General features: G+C 40.3%; 1 protein-coding gene across 1 annotated transcript in view; it reads left to right on the plus strand.

Annotated features, from left to right (window-relative positions):
* Positions 1-10,634, plus strand: part of LOC110099532 (alpha-soluble NSF attachment protein) — a 34,171-nt gene that overhangs the window by 21,999 nt on the left and 1,538 nt on the right. Inside the window, exons 6-8 of the mRNA XM_020826722.2 lie at positions 7,891-8,050; positions 8,129-8,176; positions 8,358-8,438. Coding sequence (XP_020682381.1) covers positions 7,891-8,050; positions 8,129-8,176; positions 8,358-8,438 — 289 coding nt within the window. The remainder of the gene's footprint in view (positions 1-7,890; positions 8,051-8,128; positions 8,177-8,357; positions 8,439-10,634) is intronic.

Consider the following 10,634-nt stretch of genomic DNA (forward strand, 5'->3'; position numbering starts at 1 on the left):
GATAATTTGAAAGTAGAGATAACTTTGAATTATATTATCTATATATATTATATATATTATATATATATATAATTATATAAAATCAAAAGTATCTTAATTTTATAATAATTATCAGTCAATGTTTTTAAATTAATAAAATTAAATTGCATAATAATTAAGTTAGACATATTGTGAATTTGAACTCTCATTAATTTCCTCGTGTACTAAACGTAGATCCATGAGTATGTTTCTAGCATTCGCGGATGTAATTGAGCATTAGGCATTTTCACCGCCTTACTCTACTCATAGTTAGAAACTATAGACAATCTTACATTCATTTATGGTATCTTTTTTTACATTTCAAGTACGTAACCATACGATGTTTGTTTTCTGCTAAAACGAACATCGTTCAGATCGACCTCGCTACACAATGTTTGTTTTTTAGCCCATCATTTTCGCTCATATTTATCTTGGATCGAATAACGTGAGTGCATTTTTTGTTTTTATGTACATCATCGATTCAACATACGCGGTCTTGTTTGTGATCAAGACATTGTTTTGAGCACTTTTGCATGCACGTGTTTTCCCACCAACACTGTTAGGTAACCGGCCCATATGAGGACCGGTCCCAACCTCTGGCTTCCTATTCTCTTGGGCCAGCTTCAGCTCGTTTACGTCGCCAGCCGAGGTATGCCGGCGGAACCAAGAAGAGGGGATTTAGGTGGGGTCCACTTGAATTTGAATTGAAAATTCTTTGCTGAAGCAAAGAGGAGAGTGGAAGCAAGGATAATTAGGTCCTTTTGTTAGATTCTGAATGTGATGCATAAGTAGGGAGAACGGGGGGATTAGGGTTATGGCCCATTTTTTGTAAGATGGATTTCTTGTGCGTTTCTTTGGTGGCTAGGGCTCTAGAATCGAATTCTAGAAGATTGGGAGAGTGCGATCCCCCTCTCGAGATAGAGGATTCCTTGTATCTTGCTATATTTTCCTTGTAATTACTGAGTAAAATAATCAAGTCTTTTCTCGTGTTTTTGCTGCACTTTTCCCTGTTTTCCTGCAGTTTTTTGGCTGTTCTCCTGCGTGACAGCAGTTGTTGTGAGATTTGTGCTAAAGTGATTATCAAATTCCTATCCAATATTGGTAATGCAAGAGGCAAATCTTGAGAACCTAACGTGGGCTGTTTTGACCAATTTCAGCACTGAAATTGGTGCGGCGAAGTGGAAAATATCGCTCTGGAACTTTTTTTTTTCAGACTTGAGATCTCTCTTAAAATTGCCAAAGCCCGTGGAGATGGCGCTAAGAAGGTGTTGCTTTTGGAGAGAGGATTGAAGGAGAGATAATCAACTCAAGGAACCGTCAGAAGAAGAATGGTCCCATGGAAGGACAAGTGGTCGATCTCTAGCGGGATATCTGATAAAAAGATGTTGGAGTTTCGAAACCCAATCGGCGGGCGTCTGGATGCAAAAGGGCCCACAAGTGAAGAACACCAACGCTGAAAATCCATCGGTGAGGAAAAGAAGTGGAAACGTGAAGGGAGTAGGGAAGGCCTCTCTGGAGCTTTCCAGAGAGAGGAGAGGGAGGAAGGTTATGTGGAAAGGCAAGGCTATGGCGGGGGAACCAAGAGGGGCTGTTGGGAGCAATCGGGGGGATTTTAGGGGCGCCCGGGCAAAGCAGTTTTTGAAGATCGGGAGATGAGATTGTTGAAGGAGGGAATTGGACATTCGGGCAGAGCAATGGGAAATCGGCGATACGATGGGGGGTCCGAGGCTAACATGGGAGAGGGTGAAACTATGGAGGATTAAGGGGGAATGCGGTAGGTCAGGAAGCTGGAGGATAAGGATGTGTGAAAATGTCAAATTTTTGAAAGGGAGGATGCCTATGGGTGGTCTAACAAGGTGGAGGATGTACTGTTGCTTTAACGGAGTTGAGCGGAGGAGGAGGAAGTGTATGCGGCAGCAGTGTTTGTGTCTGTAAGGGAACGGCCCACTCCTTGGTACCCGTGGAGGAGTATCATTATGGAGACCTATTCCGGTAGCTGGGAGAATTCAAGGACAGTTTGTTTTGTTAGGCGTTTTCCAAACGCGGAGTTCGGGGGAGGGATTACTTCTACGAGCTAGTTTTTCCCTAGTATACACCGGAGGGGTTCCTGTGGCAGACTCTATGCAGAGACGGTTTGAGCAATGAATCTGGGCCAGCAGGGTGATCGCTTGTCCGAAACGTTTGGATACGCGGGAAAATTTTTATGAAGGGGTTAAAGGACACGAGGTGCGAGTAGCGGGAAGGTTCTGATGCAGCAGGGACCTAGGGGAGGCCTATTGAGCTTGCACAGTTGGTTCGAAAATCATAAGAGACCTGGAGAAATGGAAGAGAGGATGTAGTAGTCAGCGTCTAGGACGCACTTGATAGGTGGATCCAACTACCGCACACATCCTACCAAGGAGCCTTCCCAGGAGGAGAAGAGAAGTTCCAAAGGAAAAATCAATCAGGAGGAAAGAAGATGGGGACAGTTATAAGAGGCTCACCTTGACAGGGAGAATGGCAAGAGAAGAGAACGAAAGGGCTGTGTTTCCGATGTGAAATGAAAAATACATGCCAGGCGCCAGGGCGTAAGTGCAAGGATCGAACTCTTCAAGTTCTCCTCGTTTGTGAAGACGAGGAAGACGAAGAGGGTGGGGGAAGCGATTCAGAGATGGAGGAGGAAAAGATGCATCTGGATGTGGCAGAAGTCTCTCTCAACTCTGTAGTGGGATTCACTCCGAGTCACACTATGAAGGTGAAGGGAGAGATAGCTGACCGTGGGGTCGTGGTGTTGATTGATAGTGGGGCAACCCACAATTTCATTTCCACCCAAATTGTGGAGCTGTTGGGGATGAAGTTAGTGGATACTGGAGGCTATGGGGTGATGATGGGCACCGGGAAGGTAGAAATGGGAAGAAGAATCTGCAAATGAGTGGTGCTGAAAATTCAAGGCATACAAGTGAAGGAAGACTTCCTTCCTCTGGAACTGGGGAGTACGAATGTCATCCTAGGGATGAAGTGGTTGCAGACTTTAGGGAAAACCAAAATCAATTGGGGCACACTGCGGATGGAGTTGGTGAAGGGTGGAAGGAAAACGGTGATTCAAGGGGATGCAGGGCTGACCAAGGCAGGGGTTTCTCTGAAATCCCTAATCAAGATAATTCAGGAAGAAGGAGACGACTACTTGGTGGAATTACACAGCTTAGAGGGAGCGAGTGGGGAGGAAGGGGGAGACATACCCCTCTCTGTGCAGCCTTTGATCCAGGAGTTCGAGGAGGTTTTTCAACCCCCTCTAGGGTTGCCACCACCCAGGGAGCAGGAGCATGCCATCACATTAAGGGAGGGAGTGTCGCCGGTCAGCGTGCGACCTTACCGTTACCCTCAGTTTCAAAAGGATGAAATAGAAAAGTTGATCAGAGAAATGCTGGAAGCAGGGATCATCAGGCCCAGCACCAGCCCGTTCTCTAGTCCTGTTCTATTGGTAAAGAAGAAGGATGACAGTTGACGGTTTTGCGTAGACTACCGCGCACTCAACAAGAAAACGGTACCTGATAAGTTTCCCATACCAGTGATTGACGAATTGTTGGATGAATTGAGTGGAACGGTGATTTTCAGCTTGATCGACCTGAAATCTGGATACCATCATATTCGAATAAAGAAAGAAGATGTGTCCAAGACAGCTTTTGGAACTCATGAGGGCCACTATGAGTTCCTGGTGATGCCCTTTGGCCTCACCAATGCTCCAGCCACTTTCCAGGCACTCATGAGTACGATTTTCAAGCAGTATATGAGGCGATTTGTTTTGGTATTCTTCGATGACATCTTAGTATATAGCAGAACAGAGGAAGAGCACTGGGGGCACTTGAAGGTGTTAGAGGTTCTCCAGGAGCACCAGCTGAGAGCTAACTTGAAGAAGTGCTGCTTTGCATAAGCTAGTGTGGAGTACCTTGGTCATGTTGTATCCAAGGAAGGGGTAGCAGCAGATCAGTTCAAGATTGAAGCCATGCTTAAGTGGCCATTGCCCAAAAATCTAAAGGAGCTAAGGGGATTCCTAGGGCTTACAGGGTACTACAGAAGATTTGTGAAGGGATACAACACTATAGCTTGGCCACTCATTGAGCAGTTGAAGAAAGATGGATTCTTATGGGGGGAGGTAGCTACGACAGCATTTGAGCAGTTGAAGAAAGCTATGACCACAGTTCCGGTCTTAACTTTACCAGATTTTACTCAGACCTTTATAGTGGAGACAGATGCATCAGGATACGGGCTAGGAGCAGTGCTGATGCAGAGTCACAAGCCCATTGCTTATTTTAGCCAAGTGTTGACTGCTAGAGCCCGTCTGAAATCTGTAATTGATGACAATTGTTTTGGCCATCCAAAAGTGGCGTCCCTACTTACTTGGAAGGCATTTCATCCTCCGGACCGACCAACGGAGCCTGAAGTATTTGCTGGAGCAGCGCATGGTGATAGAGGAGCATCAGAGGTGGCTATCAAAACTGCTCGGGTATGATTTTGAAATTCAGTACAGGCCCGGGGTAGAAAATAAGGCAGCAGATGCCTTGTCCAGGTGCATGGGTGAGCTGCAGACAGTAGCTGTGTCAGTCCCAATGATGCTAGATTGGGAAGCCATAAAGGAGGAGAGTGCTAAAGATGAGGAATTAAACAAGATCAGAGCTGATTTAGTGAAGGAAGAGGGAGGCCATCCAGTGTACTCATTGGAGGGGGAGAGATTGTTGTATCAGGGGAGGTTTGTGCTGCCCAGAACGTCAGTACACATCCCACAATTGCTCCAGGAGTTCCATGGAACTGCAGTGGGAGGTTATTCAGAAGTGCTAAAGACCTATAGGAGACTAGCGACAGAGTTGTACTGGAAAGGTATGCACAGAGATGTGGAAGAGATGGTATCCAGGTGCGAGATCTGCCAAAGAAATAAGTATCTAGCTATGTCACCAAGGGGTTACTGCAGCCTTTGGCATTACCAGGACGAGTCTGGGAGGAGATATCTATGGACTTCATTGATGGGCTACCCCGCTCTGAGGGATTCACAGTGATTTTGGTGGTAGTGGATAGATTGAGCAAATATGCTCATTTATTCCTCTACGCCATCCATACACCGCGGTGACAGTAGCGTCAGTCTTCATCAAGGAAATAGTCAGACTACACGGAGTACCAGAGGCGATAGTATCAGACAGAGATAAAGTGTTCCTCAGCCATTTCTGGAAGGAATTGTTCAGACTGCAGGGAACAGTGCTAAAGAGAAGTACGACGTTCCACCCACAGACGGATGGCCAAACAGAAGTAGTCGACAGGAGCTTGGAAACTTATCTGAGATGCTTCGCATCAGAAACACCCAAGCAATGGGCTAAATGGCTATCATGGGCCGAGTACTGGTACAACACCTCTTTTCATTCAGCCTCTCAGATGACTCCATTTAAGGTGTTGTACGGAAGGGACCCGCCCCACTTGGTGCATTTTGGGAGTAGCAGCACACCCGTGTCTTCAGTAGAGGAGTATTTGGAGGAGAGGGATAAGACACTGGAAGAGTTAAAAAGACATTTGTTGAGAGCTCAACAGATTATGAAGAAACAGACTGGTGGATATCGGAAGGATATTCAGTTTGAGGTGGGCGAGAAGGTATTTTTGAAACTCTGCCCATATCGACAGAAAACGATCGCCAACCGGAGAAATGAGAAACTTGCTCCAAGGTACTTCGGTCCTTACGAAGTGTTGGAAAAAATTGGAGCAGTGGCCTATTAAGAGATTTCTTGTTCTTCTTTGGTGGCTAGGGCTCTAGATCGAATTCTAGAGATTGGGAGAGTGCGATCCTCCTCTCGAATAGAGGATCCTTGTATCTTTGCTATTTTCCTTGCAACTACTAGTAAAATACAAGTTTTTTCTCTGTTTTTCTGCAGTTTTTCCCTGTTTTCCTACTGTTTTTTGGCTGTTCTCCTACTGTGGACAGCAGTTTGCTGTGAGATTTGTTGCTAAAGTGATTAGGAAATACTTGAAATCAAGTATTTCCTATCACAACCTTTACTTCCATTCACCTTCGCTTGAGTTGCGAATGACTGACTCTCCTTAGGTAAATTCAACATCATGAATGCATCGGTGCGATCCGTTTTTCCATTGAATGATCGTGGTGCTTTGAAGCTTGATACTCACATTGTGCCCGTTACTCGTCGCACTCCTCGGGCTTGTTCTCATTTGATTTTGGCTTTATATGAAGGTCAAAATGTCTGAGTTATAATTGATTTTGGCTTATTTAAATTAATTTGCTTTATTTCTTTTTAAAATGGTAATACAATCTTAGGCTTTGATACCAATTGATGCATGACATCTAAGGGGCTAGTGTTTCCAATGCAACTAAATGATATGATATATGAAAACACACCAATTGGATTTAGGAATTTGTAGCTCTGAATTCCATCAATTAAAAGAAAATTCTGTTAGACCGGTCCACTGGAGCCGGTCCAGGCGGGACCGGTTCACGGGCGAATATCGCGAAACAGGCGATTTGTTCGCCAATTTCATCTTCTTTTGATGTAAACATGAAATATGAGAAAATTGTGTCAAGTAATAATTTAATGATTAATCAAACCAAAGAAATTCAGCCAAAATTTAAAGCAACCCAAAATTATAATTTGATATTTCAATTGGAATTCACACCCCACTTAGAAAATCAATTATAGCTAATTTGATTAAAATCCATAACACTTGCAAGATCAAATTATAATGATAAAAAAGAGTAATGTGATCACCAAATATAGAAATTCAAACCTCACATTGATGATGGCTTTCCTAAAAAAATGATAACTCTTGTACCATATTTGAAGGAATCAGTGTCCAACCAAACAAACACACAAGATTTGAAAGAACTGAAAATATCTTTAAGCAAAATAATTTTCTTTATATATCTCATATAGTATTTATAAGCACATCGTTTCCCTTGGGTAGATAGTCGCTGGATTTTCCTGGAATGAAATCGTGTAAATAAAATGATCTTTAGGTTGCTGAAATGACATCGTAAGCTACACATGTGAATCCAGGCAGAGGAGAAGCACCACTAAAGCCATGGAACCAAACGGCCACAAGGATCGAACAGCTACTGGATCCAAACTCATTTACATGAACCTCTTAAAAACCTCTGTGGAATTCTTCTGATAGCAACATCACCGAACTCTGATACAGGACTAGTAGCCGTTGAAAGAACTTCTGTTTATAGTAGAGTACAAATAAGACTTACCAGAAACTTCTGGGTTGATTAGTTGATCACTTAGAAGTAGGATTTAGCGAATCTTATAAATCTCAATTTAGAAAATCTTAGAGCTCCCCAAATAGTGGGTCAAAGTTTGTTATTGTTATTGTTGTTGTTGTAATAAATTTTGGAGGCGTTAAAACCCTGAAACATTTTTGGCATGATAGATGTTAAATTTAATTAAATCCTAATAAATGATTTGGCTGATATTTTTTAGATTTAACATTTAAATGGAGGCGTGGTGTAAATTGGTTAAATACTACTCCCAAAATTGTCTAAATCTTGGATTTAGCCTAAAATGGAAGGAAAATAATGTTTAAAAAGTGATGGGAGTTGTGGCTCAAATAAATGTTCAACAAAGATTTGAGCTTTAACGTTAATTCCATTCTTTAACATTTAAAAAAATTGTACGTTGTAGGAAAGAAATGCTTTTTTCTTTCAGTTCAAAATTTCCTCTTGCTGCCGAGAATGTTGATTACGACAGTATCTTCTACTATGCTTGTGAAATTCAGCATTGGGCTATTTTAATTGACTTTCATCAAGTTTTTAATAGATAACTGCTTGTATTTTAGTTGGAAATTCTATTTTAAAACCTCGTAGTAGTACCTTATGGTAAAAAAAAGAGGAAAATTTTCCAGATACCCCAAAGCTGTTGAGATTTTTGAAGGAATAGCAAGGCACTCGATTAACAACAGTCTTCTCAAGTATGGTGTAAAGGGAATTCTCCTTAATTCTGGTATCTGTGAGATTTGTAAAGGCGACATTGTTGCAATTAATAATGCACTCGAGAGATATCAGGTCAGAATTTACTCCTATATTATGATTGGTGTCCAATGATTTTCCAGTACCGTTCTAAACCAACTCTTTCCTGTGCAGGACCTCGATCCAACTTTTTCAGGCACACGGGAATACAAACTTTTGGCTGTAAGTTGCAAACGCATTTTCTTAAATTCTTTGAGATTTTAATTACGTAAAAGGTGCTTCTTCTATCCTGGCATTGGCAATGCATTATGTTTGTTTGTTCTTGTCTAATATAATCTGCTCTGGAGGAAAAAAGAAATTTTTATCATTATGGTGCTCTCTTATAATGTGTTTTACGATGCAGGATTTAGCAGCTTCAATGGATGAGGAAGATGTTGTAAAGTTTACTGAAGCCATTAAAGAATTCGATAGCATGACTCGATTGGTAAACCTTCCCTCCAGAATATTGTTTTTATGTTATCTTTTAAATAAAAGTTGGGGCGTCATTATAGTTAGGAAATTCCTTGAGTTTAGTAGATTTGGTTTGCTTGTTAGCTTATTTCAAATGATGCCGAGGTTGACAAGTTTTATAAATGTCAATTATTCAAAACATTGGTTTCAATATGCTTAGTGACAGAAATAAAAGATTCATAAAACGAATTTTATAATGATGAACTTAGGGTGCATTTGAGAGAATCTATTGATAGATTTTTTATAGATTGCTGCCCAATTTTTATTTAGCTATAAATTTTTTATTATTTTTTAGAAATTATTATGATAAAAAGGAGCTTTTCACAACCAAATAGGTTAGATTGTGGTTGCTATGACAAAATTGTTGTGCAACTTTCTTTGAAGGGGAAAATTCTTTCATACATACGTTAGCTTTCTAAAACTGTATTTTTTCCACATCAATTTCAGTAACTAATTTTATAGATAATTACAATCGTCTCAACAAATGTGATGGATTGAAAAATTATTCGTCTTAAGAGGATAAAAAAAACCTAGACCTCTATGAACTTTATCTAGGAAGTCATGCCTTAGCATGAAATCTCACTTGTCTGCTACAATAGCACTTTGTAGGAAATTGCTTGTTAGGGGACATGAAGCTTGCATAGAAGTTGATAACTTAAACGAAGAACTTAAGGTTTTGTTTGGTACATCTTTGTTATTGTTTTGTAAAGCAACTTTTTAGTACAAATTTTTTCATAGGAATGAAAAGAAAACAACTGAAAAAGGGGCATAGAAATAGAAGTAGATAATTAATTCTTTTGCTTGGCACCTCTTTTTCATAATCATTTTTTTAGTTCAGTAAATAAAGAAAGATTAATTGAAGTTGCTTTAGAAAGCAATAAAAAATCTGTTCCAAATGAAACCTAAATCTCCAATTAGGAGCCAAAATTGCAGGTATGGTACTTCATATGAATGGAGTTCTTCGGCAACCAAATAGTTGAGCTTCGATCAACATGTTCGACTTTTTGGTTTAACTCTAGGCAATGCTTGCATTATTCTGGTCTTCGGCAACCAAATTTCTGGCTTGGTATTGTGTCCGTAGGGTGATATAATACTAACTTTCTAAAATGATGAGATATTCTTAAGAAAATATGTGGTGACAATACTTAGGACATTGCAAGTCATCTATATCTTCTTTATCATGCTTTATCAATGGCCCAATTTTCATAAAAAGTTATTAAATTAGATCATCAAGTTATTCTTTATTTGCAGATTAGCTTTAATAATCTTAGGCTTCGTTTGGGACCGCTTTTTTGTTGCTTTCTAAACTAGCTTTCTAGTAAAAAATTTAAGAAGGAATATAAAGAGAATAAGGAGGATCTACATATGATATTTATTGATTTAGAGAAAGCATATGATAAAATTTCAAGAGAAGTACTATGGAGAGTTCTTGAAAAGAAAGGAGTTAATAATGCTTGTATTCAAATCATTAAAGATATGTAAGCATGAGCTATTACTTGTGTTCAAACACAAGGTGGTTTGACTAAGGTTTCGTTTGGGACGACTTTTTTATTGCTTCTGAAAACGAAGTTTTAGTACAAAAATTAAAAAATTTGTACTACAACTCCGTTTTAAAAAGCAATAAAAAAGTCGTCCCAAACGAAGCCTAAGTATTTTCTTATTTCGGTTGGATTACCTCAAGGACCGGCCTTAGGTCCATATCTTCTTGCTTTAGTCATCGATGTTCTCACTAGACATTTGCGTGAAGATGTACCTTGGTGTATGCCTTTTGCTGATGATATTCTTCTTGTCGATAAGACAAGAGAGGGAGTTGAAGGTAAACTTGAATTATGGAGGTCAACCTTAGAATATAAAGGTTTTTGCTTGAGTAGATCTAAAACTGAATATATGGAGTGTAATTTTAGTAGCAATACACCTAGCGAGGGGAATATGGCTTTGGGCAATCAAGTCATTAATAAGAGTATACATTTTAGATATCTTGGATCTATTGCTCAGAGTGATGGTGAAATAGATGAGGATATTATCAGCAAAATTCAAGTTGGATGGTTGAAGTGGAGGAATGATTCGTGCTTGTTGTGCGATAGAAAAGCCCCCCTCAAACTTTAGGTAAGTGTTGCAGAGAAGAGGATGCTTAGGTGGATGAGTGGCTTTACCCTTAGAGATAGGATAC

Source organism: Dendrobium catenatum, unplaced genomic scaffold (assembly GCF_001605985.2).
Source record: "Dendrobium catenatum unplaced genomic scaffold, ASM160598v2 original_scaffold_62511, whole genome shotgun sequence".
NCBI classification, from domain to species: domain Eukaryota; kingdom Viridiplantae; phylum Streptophyta; class Magnoliopsida; order Asparagales; family Orchidaceae; genus Dendrobium; species Dendrobium catenatum.